The sequence below is a fragment of the Tasmannia lanceolata genome, unplaced genomic scaffold, assembly GCF_043159265.1.
Source record: "Tasmannia lanceolata isolate RefF3 unplaced genomic scaffold, GAP_Taslan_0.1 ptg000011l, whole genome shotgun sequence".
Lineage (NCBI taxonomy): Eukaryota > Viridiplantae > Streptophyta > Magnoliopsida > Canellales > Winteraceae > Tasmannia > Tasmannia lanceolata.
The window spans coordinates 26,011,333-26,027,593 of NW_027518688.1; the positions used below are offsets into that span (position 1 = coordinate 26,011,333).

Below are 16,261 nucleotides of genomic sequence, written 5' to 3' on the forward strand. Positions count from 1 at the left end.
CGGACGTCTTTTACTCTTTTTGCAAAAAACCCCTATGTTTTAGTCCTGAAAAGTCACGTAGAAGCTGCGGTGCAGATTGAAGAAGATATAGACTGTGGTGGGACTCATGATCTGGACCATCCATCACGTGGTCAGAATCGTGTGATCAGAGAAGATATTCAAATCCCAGGCATACATATGGCATTATTAAAACCATTGATCTGACAACTCTTGCCTTGATAACAATTTAATGGTTTTAGTCAAAAGAAATACTTATTAACTAAAATCTGTGACTTTAACCTAGAATGAGAGCCACTGAAACTCTAAACCAGAGAGAATTTCACAGCAAAAATGAAAAACAAATCCTTGTATCCTATCCTAGTGAAACTTGAAAACCCGTAACTTGTTTTATTCACCCTAGGATTAGGAGTATTTTGGCTACTTCCCTTGATATAGGGGTATTTTGGTCATTTATGAGGCAGGGTTTTCTTCAATTTTAGTGAGGGGCGTGGATACAATGCTGCCAACCTTGTCTTTGCTGGGCTCTTGCAATGGAGCCTTTCACTTTATCAGCCCCTTTTAGATAATTTATTTTTTTATAGTACAGAATGGAACGACGCTACATACAGAAATTATTTTATTAGTAAAAATAATATTGACAAACAAAGATAAATGACCAAAATTTATCAGCCCTAAGTCATAGTCATCCTCAAAATTTAACACCTAAAAATTACATTTTACCATTGATCCTAAAAGTCACTTTCTATGTCCATTGTAATTTGAGAATTGATTTTGAGTCCAAATCAGTGGAGAAAATAAAAAGGACCATCATATGGTTTTCATTAATTTGGAGAAAGCATACGATAGGGTTCCCATGAGTGTTATGTGGTGGGTCCTTGAAAGAAAAAAAAGTGCCTACTAAATATGTTGATGTTATTAAGGATATGTACGATGGAGCAGTAACTAGTGTCAGAACCACGGATGGCACGTTTAGTGAGTTTCCAATTACAATAGGACTGCACTAATGATCAGTTTTAAGCCTTTATCGTTTTACGCGAGTTATGGATGAGCTTACAGAGGGTATCCAGGATGAGGTGCCGTGGGGTATGTTATTTGCAGATGACATAGTATTAATCGACGAAACCAAAGTATGAGTAAATGCTAAGTTAGAGTTATGGAGAACTACTTTAGAGTCTAAAGGTTTTAGACTGAGTAGGACTCAGACAGAATATATGAAGTGCAACTTTAGTAATGTAAGGAGGAGAGACGAGGATGTAGTAAATATCACTTGGCAGGAGGTACCTAAGAGGGATATCTTTTGCTATCTTGGTTCAATTCTACACAATGAATGAGAGATTGAAGAGGATGTTAACCATAGAATAAGATGAGGTTAGTTGAAGTAGAAGCCTGCCTCAAGAGTTATGTGCGACAGTAAAATCACTACCAAGTTGAAGAAAAAGTTTTATAAGACTGTTGTGAGGCCAACTATGCTGTACGGCTCAGAATGTTGGACCACCAAAAAGCTGCATGTGTATAAGATGAGTGTAGCGGAGATGTAAATGCTTAGATGGATGTGCGGGCGCACAATGTTAGATAGAATTAAAATGAAGACATTCGTAAAAAAGTGGGGGTGTCACCAATTGAGGAGAAGATGAGAGAGCACCGCTTAAGATGGTTTGGACATATCCAACGTAGGCCTTTGGATGCTCTAGTGAGGAGAGGCGACTCGTGCTAAGTTGATGGAGTAAAAAGAGGTAGAGGCAGACCGAAAACAACATGGGTAGAAACAGTGAGGAAAGACTTGATAGCTAGCTAGGAACATAACAGAGAACATGACCTTGAATAGGATAGAATGGAAGAAAATGATCCACGTAGAAGAACCCAACTTGAGCCAGGATTAGAGCCGGGTAGATTCCTTTCACCTTCTACAGGAAATTTTTCTAAAGGATTCATTTAGTCGACCCCAACTAGTTTGAGACAAAGGCTTTGTTGAGTTGAGTTCTCTCCCTTTGTTTGCCTTTTCCTCTGCCCCTTTGCTACCTTTTTGGCCTTCTCTTTGCTTCACCCCCTTAGAAATGAGAGGATAATAATGTCTTTATATACTCCTTCATAAATCAATAACTACCCGCAACCACTTTGCATAGCGGTGTGAGTGGCTGTGGGTCCCACTACCTCTTTTGGATTTGGTGGTGATGTGTTAGTATTTGAATTGGTAGCTCTTGGGCTTGCCACTTGATGAGCCTCTCATGTGGGCTCAAGTAGGACCATTTACATTTTGACCCCTCTTTAGGGGTGTAGGCCCACTTAAGAAAAAACTGCATATTATGGAAACCTTAAGGTTGCGAATTCTATTTGGAGATGGACACTGCCAATTTGGTGGGGTTGTCACTGCCCTTGATTTTGATTCTAGATCAGTTTTCTACGTACACGTGTCAATTCCGTATGGTGGGTCACGACAAGAAATTATATTGCTTGTGAATGATCGGACCACGTCGATCAGAAAGGAAAATTCTACAATTATAACCTATAATAATTTTTCACCATTGCCACTTGGGGCCATGATCGAACGGCTCTAATCGTTCGTTCTGCAAAGGACCCAAACCAGATGGTTTCTATAAATACTCATTTCTTGACCAAAAAGGTAGAGAGAGAGAGAGCCAAGTATAATTGATCGTTCTTCTTCCTCTTTGTTTGCTATCTCCGAACTTCTCTACCAGTATTTCTTTCCGTACTCTGTACGTGTACGGACGAATCGTCCTTTACCGGATAAATTAACCTGTGAGTATTTCTTTTTCTCTTTTTTTTAATTTCCTCTCTTTGTATTCTTCACTATCTTGAAATTTGGCCAATTTTCTTATAACGTTTCCGCCATTAAAGCGAGCTGAAGGATTTTTTTTTTCTGTCTGACAATATTTGGGTTATTTTTTGAAGGAATCGAGGTGGGTTTTTCTATTTTACTCCTTTTAATATGTGGATTTTTCTGGATTAATTCATTTCTTTATTTTTTCTTTTTTTGAATGGGCTTTTATGTTTTTTGTTTTTTTTTTTGTGATTTGGCATTAATGTTGGGAAATCGGAGATGGTTTTTGCTTTTATTGCTGATGGTTGATTCATCTTTCAAGCTCCTCAGAAATTTTTATTGATCTTTTCTTTCTTTCTTTTTTCTTTTTTCATAAAAAGTTTGTTTTTTCTTTTGAGTGATTAAATCCAAGGTTTCAATTTTCGGTTTCGGTACCGGTTTCGGACCCTGAAATTTGGGTCGAAATCTGGTACAAAACCCAAATTCAATATTAAATAACCCAAATTCAATATTAAATTTCGGTCGAAATTTCGGTGAAATATTAAATTAATATTTTAAAAAACAGGTTTTTTGGGTCAAATTTCGGAAAAACCAAAATTTCAACCCGAAATTCCGAAATTTTGGCCAAAATAAATGACCGTTTCGGTTTTGGGTGATTTCGGTGTCGGTCTCCACCGAAATTTAAAACCATGATTAAATCTAGCTTAGTCTTTGACAAACGGGTTAAACTTTTCCTCTCTTTTTTTGGCCTTTTCTGTTGTTGTCTGGTGATTTATTTTCAAAGCATAAAATCAGGGGTATTATTGTCATTTTAACAAAGACAAATGAAATCTCTCTCTCTCTCCAATTCCTTCATGACAAATTCAACATAGAATGATTTTTATTTTTAAATTGTTAGTGGTATGCTTTTCTTTGTGTTTTTTCAGCCCTTTTTGCCTTTATTTCCTTGTTGGGTACTTTTCTTCCTTTACAAATACTTCTTGTTGTGGGTCAAAACATTTCTTCCTTGTTCTTAGGCCTTTGATTTTGAACCTTTCCTGATAAGATTGTATAATAAAATCTCTTTAGATATTTTTCCAAGAGTTTTAATGAAAAATAATCTTGAATTATTAGTTGCCTAAACTACCATTGTAAATAAAAGATAATTTATGAATGGTACTATGGTATATTATTTTTTAATCAAAACTATTTTTATTTTCTTTTGAACTAAGAAGTCTCTAGTTGATCACTTGATCACCAAAAAATTTATTTAAGTGTTTTGGGCTGACTACTTGCCTCATGATTCTCATTGTTCTCTCTTTGTTCGCTTTCTTTATGTTCCTTTTGTTCTTCTCAACCATGGTTTTAAATTTCGACCGAAATTTCGGATTTCGGTGGAGACCGACACCGAAATCAATAAAAACCGAAACGGTATTTTATTTCGGCCGAAATTTCAGAATTTCAGTCGAAATTTCGGTTTTTCTGAAATTTGAGCCAAAAAATCTGTTTTTTTTTTTTAATTAATTTAATATTTCACCGAAATTTAATATTGAATAAAATATTGATTTCTGTTTTTGTATCAGATTTCGGTCGAAATTTCAGGGTCAGAAACCGGTACCGAAACCGAAATTTTTAAACCTTGCTATCAACCTTAGTCTTTTATTGCTCATTAGTAAATCTTCATCATTTCCTCTAAAAAAAAACCTAGCCCTAGAGGCTAGATGCTTCATGCTTGTACTTGGTCCATATTAATTTCTTGGGATTTGCTAGGGTCCATCGCAAAAGGCATTTCGTGGAATGTCTATTGCCTGAGAGAGCTGCCACATAGGCTCACTTTTCAACAAATTTTGTCATTATTCACGAGGTGGCTTCTCTCTCACGCAACAGGGCCATTGACACTAGCAAATCCCCAATTTCTTTATTCACAAGCATTATTTTTCTTACTTAAATGTTTAGATTAGTAAAGAGGGGGTTAATTGTATTAAGTAAACTATATAGACATACACTAATAGTGGGGAATACAATTAATTTTTTCCCAAAATTATAACTATGTTCAACATAGGTTAAACCTAGGACACTCTGATGGACGGTTCGATTCGAAATGGATCGACGGTTCGATTCGAAATGGATCTTCGTGACCCATTTATTTCCTCTATGTTTTTATTGTGGACAAAAAGCTAAAGAAACTTCTGATTTTATGCTTTTCTTTGTGTTGTTTCCGCCCATTTTGCCTTTATTTAGTTTTGTGCTACTTTTCTTCGTCCCAAAGTTTTACTACAAATACAACTTTCAATGGTTTTCTTGTTGCATTATTAGGCACATCGCTTTCATTTTTATAGGCTTTTGTAGTCTTCCCAAATAACACGGTATAATAAAAGGAAAGTGATATATTTGCCCCCCTGTTTTAACCGAGACAGTCCCCTCTGGAGGGGGCTGTACCAAGTAAAAAAAAAAGGGTGAATATATCATTTCCCTAATAAAATCTCTCTTAACAGATATGTGTTAAAAGAGATACACATTGTTAGGCCCGAAATCGGTTAACAGATGTGACAGTGACGTAAGAGCCGAGCTGGAGGATCCGAGGAGCCGAAGTGGAGGAAATAGGGTCCGAATGAACTGTGTTCTGCACAGAAGCAAACGAGGTCAGAATGACCGACCCGAAGTGTACTCCGGACAGGCCCTTCGACACTCAAGTCAGTATGAGCCGGAGTGAAGAAGGAGTTTTAAGGGTGGTGGGTAAGAAGTTATTACCCTGATTTATGAGCTCTGGAAGCCCTTTTATAGAGGAAATTTGGGGTAGGTGGGGATTTAATGCTCCAGGGCAGGTGTGGACCAGCCATAGGTCCGAGCTCACCTACTCTGAGGTAATTACCGAACTACCCTTGCTGACGCGGGATCTGCAGTGGGCCCACCTCGGGACACGTGTCAACAGCTGATAGGCTGGTCTGTGGTGGGCCCTCCCCGAGACACGTGTCGGAAGCCGATAGGCTGCAGCATTTTTACACCCCATCACACATGAACCACCATTGTTATTTCTCTTCCCTAAACTTTAGGATAAATGAAACTTATTAGTGCCTAATCGACTTTGGATTACTGTTTTTAGAAACATTTCTTGTTAAATTTTGATATATTTTTCATTTTAGTTGAGAAAAATGGTGGATGTTGAGTCCAAGGGAAGCGCTTGTCGGATTAAAAAATGCGCGTTCGATCTCCTTTCGATCGGGGAATTAATGGACGATGAGGATTCTTGGGATTTGATGGCGAGAGATCTTCGCCTCAGATCGACGTTCCTCTATTGCGATTTCAACCATGTTATTTCTACTGCTCCTGATGATCAAAAGAAGCCTCTCACTGATCTTGCCAACAGATTGTTTCACTACATAGAACAGGTAATTTTTGTTTAATCTTTCTTCCCTTTCTCTTATTTTGGGCAGTTTGGCAATTTTGCTAGCCAAATGGATACTTTGGTCTTTTCATTTTTATCTCAATTTTAATATTTTGTGTTGCTAATTTCTGGGTTTGGCTGATCTTGACCGTCCATTTGTACACTCCAACCTGAGTTTCCCATATCTTCGAATCTGATTAGATGATTTTTGGCCATTGGATGTGGATTATTTTTCTAATATTGTATTTTATTTACTTATATTTTGCAGTTGGATCGTGCAGTGAAAATTCGTAGCATCTCTCTAACGCAAGACCGTTACAGTGACACAGCACTTGTGTTACAAGAAGTCATACTTCTCATGCCTTAAAAACTGAGAAATATCAACATTTACAAGTGTAAATAAATAACTCCGAATACTGGAAATGAATGAAATAAAGGCTTTTCTACTATGCTATTAGATGCATTGGTATTCTCTGTGGGCCCCTCCACCCAAGGGTGTCAATATGATCTTAACTGTTTATCATTAGATGATCCTGACCATAGGATCAAAGTCTTCAATGTGGGCCATTGCAATCATTCTTTTAACCGTCTATTGGTTGGACAATTAAAATATTTGATGATTGCATTTTTCAATCCATAGTATCTCAATAGTGGGCCTACCAATTGAATCGAGTAGATCTGAGCCCACTACAGATAGCCAATGACCCAAATTTAGCATGGGTCGCATGATCCTAACCATTGGATTAGTGATCTGTAAATGGGCAGTTAAAAACAAAGGCAGAAACATGGAGCATCATAGAGTTGACACATGGCAGTTACGAACCCCTCGCACCGATCCAACGATCCTGATTGTACCAACCATGAGTGGGACCCGTCGTAAAGTATGGTTCATATCCATGGTTTAAGATTTCAGCTTCGGTACCGGTTTCGAACACATGAAATTTCAAAATTTCCACCGAAATTTCAAATATTTGGTTGAAATCCGGTACAAAAAAAAAGACTCCTATTTTATTCAATATTAAATTTTGGTCAAAATTTCAGTCAAATATTAAAATAATAAATAAAAAAACAGGTTTTTGGTTGAAATTTCGGCCGAAATTCCGAAATTTCAGCCGAAATAAAATACCGTTTCAGAAAAGTGACATTTCGGTGTCGGTCTGCACAGAAATCCGAAATTTTGGTCTGAAATTTCAGATTTCGGTCGAAATTAAAAACCATGTTCATATCTCAAATGTGTACCTCAAATGTATCTGATTAGCCACTGCTGGGGATGTTCTCCATGGGGGAAGAAATCCTTGGATAAGCTGTTCCTGGAATTGGGTGGTTTTTTATTTGAACTACCATAATCATGATTTGAACCACCATGATTATTTAGAGTTATGACACTAAATAATCATCTCTCTGTTCCCTGTTCTTGATTTGAACGTACCCAACTTGCTATCCCATAGAAAACATCCAAAATAATAAGTTAAGGAGAGTTTGTCCTATGTTATAAGAGGAATGCTAAACTGAAGGGCACCCTTGCAACATTGAAAAATACAGCTACAAGGACACCCTATGTTAAAGGCTGCCACACATGACACACCCTGTCACCCTCCTTTAAAGGGGTGCGAATTATCCTACAAGGCTGCGAATTTATCATCGCCCATATAAAATTATAATGAAGGAAAATTGCCATAAGAATGTAAGGGTGCGTTCTTTAACCTAGAATGACAGCAACTGAAACTCTAAAGTCTAAACCAACTGAAACTCTAAACCAGAAAGAGAATTTCAAAGCAAAAATGAAAAAAAAAAAAAAAAAAAAAATCCTAAAACACCAATCCCATATTTTATTTCAAAATACCTGCATGTTCTTTCATTTTGTCGAAGGCCCCCTGACACTGGTCATTCCATCGCTGGGTTTGACCTTTCTTCGGTAACTTATAGGCAAGGTTTAAAATTTCGGTTTCGGACCCTAAAATTTTGAAATTTTGACCGAAATTTCGACCGAAATCTGGTACAAAATCCAAATTCAATATTTTATTCAGTATTAAATTTCGGCCGAAATAAATGACCGTTTCTGTTCCGGGTGATTTCGGCGTCAGTCTCCGGATTTCGGTCGAAATTTAAAACCATGCTTATATAAGTTGGCTATGAATCGGCTGATAAGTAGGACTCTCCCTAGTATCCTATCCTAGTGAAACTTGAAAACCCGTAACTAATGTCCTACATCACATAGCAATTCCAAAATACTCGAATGGAATAACCTTATCTCATAAACTTGGTCATTTTCTATGAGTATTTTGGCTACTTTTATGGGATAATATATTTGGTCATTTTCTATAAGATAAGACCATTTGGGCCACTTCCCTTGATATAGGTCATTTATGAGGCAGGGTCTTCTTCTATTTTAGTGAGTGGCGTGGATCCAATGCGGCAACCTTGTCCTTGTTGCAATGGAGCCTTTCACTTTATCAGCCCCTTTTAGATAATTTATTTTTTGATAGTACAGAATGGAACGACACTACATACAGAAATTATTTTATTAGTAAAAATAATATTGACAAACAAAGATAAATGACCAAAATTTATCAGCCCTAAGTCATAGTCGTCCTCAAAATTTAACACCTAAAAATTACATTTTACCATTGATCCTAAAAGTCACTTTCTATGTCCATTGTAATTTGAGAATTGATTTTGAGTCCAAATCAATGGAGAAAATAAAAAGGACCATCATATGGTTTTCATTAATTTGGAGAAAGCATAGGATAGGGTTCCCAGGAGTGTTATGTGGTGGGTCCTAGAAAGGAAAAAAGTGCCTACTAAATATGTTGATGTTATTAATGATATGTACGATGGAACAGTAATTAGTGTCAGAACCACGGATAGCACGTCTAGTGAGTTTTCAATTACAATAGGACTGAGGAGAAGATGAGAGAGCACCGGTTAAGATGGTATATCCAACGTAGGTCTTTGGATGCTCCAGTGAGAAGAGGCGACTCGTGCCAAGTTGATGGAGTAAAAAGAGGTAGGGGCAAACCGAAAACAACTTGGGTAGAAATAGTGAGGAAAGACTAAATATCTAGGAACATAACAGAGAATGTGACCTTGGATAGGATAGAATGAAAGAAAATGACCCACGTAGAAGAACCCGACTAGAGCCAAGATTAGAGCCGGGTAGATTCCTTTCACCTTCTACAGGAATTTTTTCTAAAGGATTCATTTAGCCGACCCCAACTAGTTTGGGACCAAGGCTTTGCTGAGTTGAGTCGAGTTGAATTTTCTCCCTTTACTTGCCTTTTCATCTGCCCCTTTGCTACCTTTTTGGTCTTCTCTTTGCTTCACCCCCTTAGAATTGAGAGGATAATGCCTCTATATACTCCTTCCTAAATCAATAACTACACACAACCACTTTGCACAGTGGTGTGAGTGGTTTACTGTGCAAAGTGGTTGTCGGTCCCACTACCTCTTTTGGATTTGGTGGTGGTGAGTTGTACTTGAATGGGTGGACCTTGGGCTTGCCACTTAATGGGCCTCCCATTTGGTCTCAAATAGGATCATTTACATTTTGACCCCTTTTTAGAGGTGTAGGGCCCACTTAAGAAAATGAGGCAATTTTATAATTTTGCACGAAATTTTTTTTGATGTCCACGGGGTTTTCTTCTATTTTAGTGAGCAGCGTGGATCCAACGCGGCAACCTTGTCCGTGCCGGGCTCTTGCAATGGAGTCTTTCACTTTATCATTCCCTTTGGATAATTTATTTTTGGCATAGCAAATGGATTCGACTATGTCCATTGAATCCATTTCCTAATGTCCAATTGATAGTGGCTCAAACATAGCCACAATCATGGTTTTAAATTTCGGCCGAAATCACCGAAATGACCCAATACTGAAACGGTCATTTATTTCGGCTGAAATTTCGGAATTTTGGTCGAAATTGTTTTTCCAAAATTTGACCCAAAAAATGTTTTTTTAATATTAATTTAATATTTCACCGAAATTTCGACCTAAATTACTGAATTTTCGGCCGAAATTTAATATTGAATAAAATAGTTTTGTAGCAGATTTCGACCGCAATTTCGAAATTTCAGGGTCCGAAACCGGTACCGAAACCGAAATTTTAAACCTTGGCCACAAGATCCTGATGTCCTATTTAAAATCTAAAAATTACATTTTACTATTGATCCTGAAATTGACTTTCTACAAGAATTGTTTTTGGGTAGTGATATTGCCCCAGCGGTCAACCGGTACAACACTACACCAAAATTTGTTGAAATCTTTGAACAAGGTAGGGCCCACCCATATTTACCAAAATGAACTGTACGGCCCACACCAAGATGATCCAAACCGTCCATTTGATGGGCCGCACTTAAATACTAAATAGTTTGCGCCTAAAAGTATCATTTCCATAGGATGATCCTAGCCCTCCGATCTAAAAAAAAACTTCACATTATGGAAACCTCTATAGATCGGACGGTTGCGAATTCTGTTTGGAGATGGACACTGCCAATTTGGTGGGGTTATCTCTGCCCTTGATTTTGATTCCAAATCAGTTTTCTACTTACACGTGTCAATTCCGTATGGTGGGTCACGACAAGAAATTATATTGCTCGTGAATGATCGGACCACGTCGATCAGAAATGAAAATTCTACATTTATAACCTATAATAATTTTTCATCATTGCCACTTGGGGCCATGATCGAACGGCCCTAATCGTTCGTTCTGCGAAGGACCCAAACCAGATGGTTTCTAGAAATCCTCATTTCTTGACCAAAAAGTAGAGAGAGAGAGAGAGAGAGAGGACTAAGTATAATTGATCGTTCTTCTTCCTCTTTGTTTGCTATCTCCGTATTTTTCTTTCCGTACTCTGTACGTGTACGGACGAATCGTTCTTTACCGGATAAATTAACCTGTGAGTATTTCTTTTCTTTTCTTTTTTTCGTTTTTAATTTCCTCTCTGTGTTCTTCACTATCTTGAGATTTCCAAGTTTTCTTACAACGTTTCCGCCATTAAAGCTAGCTCGAGGATCTTTTCTGTTGACACTATTTGGGTTATTTTTTTGAAGGAATCGAGGTGGGTTTTCCTAATTTACTCCTTTTAGTATGTGGGCTTTTCTGGATGAATTTCTTTCTTTCTTTCTTTATTTTTATTTTTTTTTGTGAATCGGATTTTATGTTTTTTTTTTGGGGGGGATTTGGCATTAATGTTGGGGAATCGGAGATGTTTTTCGCTTTTATTGCTGATCGTTGATTCATCTTTCAAGCTCTTCAGAAATTTTTATTGATCTTTTCTTTTCTTTTTTCTGGTTTCATGAAAAGTTTGTTTGTTCTTTTTTCTTTTGAGTGATTAAATTTAGCTTAGTCTTTGACAAATGGGTTAATTTTTTCCTCTTTTTTTTGGCCTTTTCCGTTGTTGTCTGATGATTCATTTTCAAATAATAAAATCAGGGGTGTTATTGTCATTTTAAGAAAAGACAAATGAAATTCAGAGAGATACCTTACTCTTATCCCAAGTTTCCAACCTTGAAACTTTCTATCTCTCCGATTCCTTGATCGCTAATTCAACATAGAATGATTTTTGTTTTTCTTTGTGTTTTTTCAGCCCTTTTTGCCTTTATTTCCTTGATGGGTACTTTTCTTCCTTTACAAATACATCTTTCAATACTTTTCTTGTTGTGGGTCAAAACATTTCTTCCTTGTTCTTAGGCCTTTGATTTTATATGAGTGTTTAAGGGCTTACTACTTGCCTCGTGACTCTCATTGTTCTCTTTTTGTTGGCTTTGTTTATGTTCTTTTTGTTCTCTCAACCTTAGTCTTTTCTTGCTCATTAGTAAATCTTCATCATTTCCTCTAAAAAAAACCTAGCCATAGAGGCTAGATGCTTCATGCTTGTACTCAGTCCATATTAATTTCTTATGATTTGCTAGGGTACATCGCAAAAGTCATTTCGTGGAATGCCTATTGCCCGAGAGAGCTGCCACATAGGCTCACTTTTCAACAAATTTTGTCATTATTCACGAGGTGGCTTCTCTCTCACGCAACAGACGTTCCGCCAACTGCCTTTTGCCATTCACCCTAGCAAATCCTTAATTTCTTCATTCACAAGCTTTATTTTTCTTCCTTAAACGTTTAGATTAGTAAAGAGGGGGTTGATTGTATTAAGTAAACTGTATAGATATACACTAATAGTGGGGAATACAATTAATTTTTTTTCCAAAATTATAACTATGTTCAACATAGGTGAAACCTAGGACACTCTGATGGACGGTTCGATTCGAAATGGATCGTCATGACCCATATACTAAAAATATGATCCGAAGAACACTTCAAATAGAATCTAATCGATGAGAGATCCGAAAGATTGAGAGCCATGCATGGGTGGATCTGATTTGATTCATGACTAATCCCTACATACCAGTAGCAGGGAGAGGGGCAGTTTTGTCATTTTAAAAAAGCAATAAACCAGGTAGTTTCCCAACTCAGTTACTATTTCATTATGCACATCTCTTCCTTTTTTATAGGCTTTTTGTAGTCTTCCCTAATAACAAGGTATGATAAAAGGAAAGTGATATATTCGCCCTCTCTGTTTTACCTCATACAGCCACATCTGCTGTATTTAGGAATTATGACTGCTCTTTTACAGTGGAGGGGGCTGTACCAAGTAAAAAAAGGGCGAATATATCACGTAGAGATATGTGTTAAAGAGATACATGAACCACCACTGTTATTTCTCTTCCCTAAACTTTAGGATAAACCAAGAGTCTTCTTTTCACCATAAATGAAACTTAAGTGCGTTTGGATGCCAGAATTATTTTGGTTCTTGGGACTTTTGTAGAACAAAAAACTTCCTGGGAGATTGGTGGGAAAAAAACTCCCTGGAAGTATCCCGGTAAAATAAAAATCCCATGTTTGGTTGACCGGACTATGGTGGGAAAAAAAATCCCGGTCGTCGCTTTGTTTGGTTGCTTGAACTGTTGGGAAGAAAAAAGTTCTTCTTTTGGTTATTTTGGTTCCTCGGATTTCGTGTGGGATTATTTTGGTTCCTGAGATTTTTTTTTCCAGCTTTGGGTTTTGTGCGGGGTTATTTTGGTCCGTGGGATTCTTTTTTGCCCACTATATAACTAGCAACCAAACGTGGGTTTCCTGTGGAAATTCCACAAAAGTCCCAAGAACCAAAAAAATTCTAGCATCGATTACTGACATTTCTTGTTAAATCTTGATATATTTTTTTATTTTAGTTGAGAAAAATGGTGGATGTTGAGTCGAAGGGAAGCGCTTGTCGGATTAAAAAATGCGCGTTCGATCTCCTTTCGATCGGGGAATTAATGGACGATGAGGATTCTTGGGATTTGATGGCGAGAGATCTTCGCCTCAGATCGACATTCCTCTATTGCGATTTCAACCATGTTATTTCTACTGCTCCTGATGATCAAAAGAAGCCTCTCACTGATCTTGCCAACAGATTGTTTCACTACATAGAACAGGTAATTTTTGTTTAATCTTTCTTCCCTTTCTCTTATTTTGGGCAGTTTGGCAATTTTGCTAGCCAAATGGATACTTTGGTCTTTTCATTTTTATCTCAATTTTAATATTTTGTGTTGCTAATTTCTGGGTTTGGCTGATCTTGACCGTCCATTTGTACACTCCAACCTGAGTTTCCAATATCTTCGAATCTGATTAGATGATTTTTGGCCATTGGATGTGGATTATTTTTCTAATATTGTATTTTATTTACTTATATTTTGCAGTTGGATCGTGCAGTGAAAATTCGTAGCATCTCTCTAACGCAAGACCGTTACAGTGACACAGCACTTGTGTTACAAGAAGTCATACTTCTCATGCCTTAAAAACTGAGAAATATCAACATTTACAAGTGTAAATAAATAACTCCTAATACTGGAAATGAATGAAATATAGGCTTTTCTACTATGCTATTAGATGCATTGGTATTCTCTGTGGGCCCCTCCACCCAAGGGCGTCAATACTATCTCAACTGTTTATCATTAGATGATCCTGACCATAGGATCAAAGTCTTCAATGTGGGCCATTGCAATCATTCTTTTAACAGTCTATTGGTTGGACAATTAAAATATTCACAGTATCTCAATTGTGGGCCCACCAATTGAATGGAGTAGATCTGAGCACTATAGATTAAATGGGTAGCATGATCCTAACCATTGGATTAGTTATCTGTAAATGAGTGGTTAAAATTAAAATGATCAATGGTGCTCCAGAAATATGGACGACACATGGCAGTTATGAACCCCTTAGTTCCATGGTGGGCCCCATCATGGAAGAGTTAAGACACGAATATTGCACCGATCGAACGATCCAGATTGTACGTCGAGACGTACAATCAGGATTGAATATTGACAGGTAGTCAATGTTTTCAGTAGTTATCGGATATCTGGATGGTTAGATCGATGCAGTTTTCGGGCCATGCCCAACTATGAGTGGGACCCATCGTAATGTATGGTTCATATCTAAAATGTGTACCTTAAATGTATCAGATTAGCCACTGCTGGAGATGTTCTCCACATGGTTTTAAATTTCAGATTTCGGTGGAGACCGATACCGAAATCTCCCAAAACCGAAACAGTCATTTATTTCGGTCAAAATTTCGGTTTTTCCGAAATTTGACCCAAAAAATCTGTTTTTTTAAATATTAATTTAATATTTCACCGAAATTTAGACTGAAATTGCTGAAATTTAATATTGAATTTGTGTTTTGTACCAGATTTCGACCGAAATTTCAAAATTTCAGGGTCCGAAACCGGTACCAAAACCAAAATTTTAAACCTTGGTTCTCCATGGGTAAAGAAATCCTTGGATAAGTTGTTCCTGGAATTTGGTGGTTTTTTATTTGAACCACCATAATCATGATTTGAACCACCATGATTATTTATAGTCATGACACTAAATAATCATCACTTCGTTCCCTGTTCTTGATTTGAACGGAGGATAGCAAGCCTATCTGACTTGCTATTCCCATAGAAAACATCCACGATAATAAGTTAAAGAGAGTTTGTCCTGTGTTATAAGAGGAATGCTAAACTGAAGGGCGACCTTGCAACCATTGTAAAAAAAAAGTGCATTTATTATTCCCCTAATTTTATATTTTCTGTGGCATTATAAATTCACTTTAGTGAGACAGTCAAATTGGGGTGCCTTGTAGTTGGTTTTTTTGCAAGGCCGCCCTTCAGTTTAGCAATCCTCATGGTTTATAATGACAACATATTTCTCCACAATCCTATCTTATCCAATCTACTTATACAACACATGTTCTAACTTGTGACCACCCAAATCCCCAGTTCAAATCCACAGGTGATGGCACCAACACTACTAGCCTTTCATTCAACTTTCTCTCCAACCATTTCTTGCAATCAAAACTCCTCCAAATCTAGCAACCTTCCCCAATTCCCAACTAGAAGAATAGCAACAGCCACAGCCCTTGCAACATTTTTCCTAGCAAAAGAAGCCATTTCCAATTCAAATGTTGCTTCTTCTTTTGACTTTGGAATAACAGTCCCAGATCAAACACCTCAAGAGGCAGAGAGTGGAGTAAAGACCCATGCCCGAGAACTATTAAAAATTAAGCCTCTGATTGATTCACAATCATGGAGAGAAGCGCAGAGACAGCTTCGTGAGAGCTCGGCGTACCTTCGGCAGGATCTCTACACAATAATTCAAGCGAAACCCGGTAGCCAGAGGCCCCAACTGAGAACACTCTACTCCAAGCTCTTTGACAATGTTACTAGAGTAAGTGAAAAAACATGTGTTTGGGTGAATATCTGTTAGCTAATTATCTGCATTTTTATTGGGTTATCTTCTGTTTAACAATGCAGTTAGATTACGCGGCAAGAACCAAAGATGCAACAACTGTGCAGGAATGCTATCGCAATATTTTTGCTACTCTTAACGACATTTTTGCAATCATATATGATTACTGATTCATAATCAAAACTGTAGCTGTGGCAAAATTGGGAACAACCCAATTTAGATATTGTTTTCCTTTCCAATAATGAGTTTTGGACTCAATCGATTCCCAAAAAATTAAAACAAACATGGCTTAACCACTCAAGTTGCTTCTGAATGTACAAACATGGACTAGAGCCATGTGGGCCGCCTCATGATCTA

The 16,261-nt window shown here is 37.4% G+C and overlaps 3 protein-coding genes across 5 annotated transcripts; all 3 read left to right on the plus strand.

The window, feature by feature from the left end:
* Nucleotides 1-2,599: 2,599 nt before the first annotated feature.
* Nucleotides 2,600-6,600, plus strand: LOC143886324 (photosynthetic NDH subunit of lumenal location 3, chloroplastic-like). Of its 2 annotated transcripts, XM_077390272.1 has the most exons (4): nt 2,622-2,757; nt 5,254-5,494; nt 5,902-6,147; nt 6,412-6,600. In XM_077390272.1, the coding sequence occupies exons 3-4, from the start codon at nt 5,911-5,913 to the stop codon at nt 6,508-6,510; spliced, it is 336 nt and encodes a 111-aa protein (XP_077246387.1). In that variant the 5' UTR covers nt 2,622-2,757; nt 5,254-5,494; nt 5,902-5,910; the 3' UTR covers nt 6,511-6,600. The 2 variants fall into 2 exon arrangements, with proteins under 2 accessions (XP_077246386.1, XP_077246387.1); XM_077390271.1 differs by lacking the exon at nt 5,254-5,494 and having other exon boundaries at nt 2,600-2,757.
* A 4,191-nt stretch (nt 6,601-10,791) lies between these two features.
* LOC143886326 (photosynthetic NDH subunit of lumenal location 3, chloroplastic-like) lies at nt 10,792-14,117 on the plus strand. Of its 2 annotated transcripts, XM_077390273.1 has the most exons (4): nt 10,792-11,036; nt 12,365-12,590; nt 13,363-13,608; nt 13,873-14,117. In XM_077390273.1, exons 3-4 carry the CDS (start codon nt 13,372-13,374, stop codon nt 13,969-13,971), a joined length of 336 nt encoding a protein of 111 aa, XP_077246388.1. In that variant the 5' UTR covers nt 10,792-11,036; nt 12,365-12,590; nt 13,363-13,371; the 3' UTR covers nt 13,972-14,117. The 2 variants fall into 2 exon arrangements, with proteins under 2 accessions (XP_077246388.1, XP_077246389.1); XM_077390274.1 differs by lacking the exon at nt 12,365-12,590 and having other exon boundaries at nt 10,793-11,036; nt 13,873-14,116.
* Nucleotides 14,118-15,407: 1,290 nt separating this feature from the next.
* On the plus strand, nt 15,408-16,127 carry PQL3 (PsbQ-like 3). Its single transcript, XM_077390935.1, has 2 exons — nt 15,408-15,883; nt 15,970-16,127. Exons 1-2 carry the CDS (start codon nt 15,452-15,454, stop codon nt 16,072-16,074), a joined length of 537 nt encoding a protein of 178 aa, XP_077247050.1. The 5' UTR covers nt 15,408-15,451; the 3' UTR covers nt 16,075-16,127.
* The last annotated feature ends 134 nt before the right edge of the window (nt 16,128-16,261 follow it).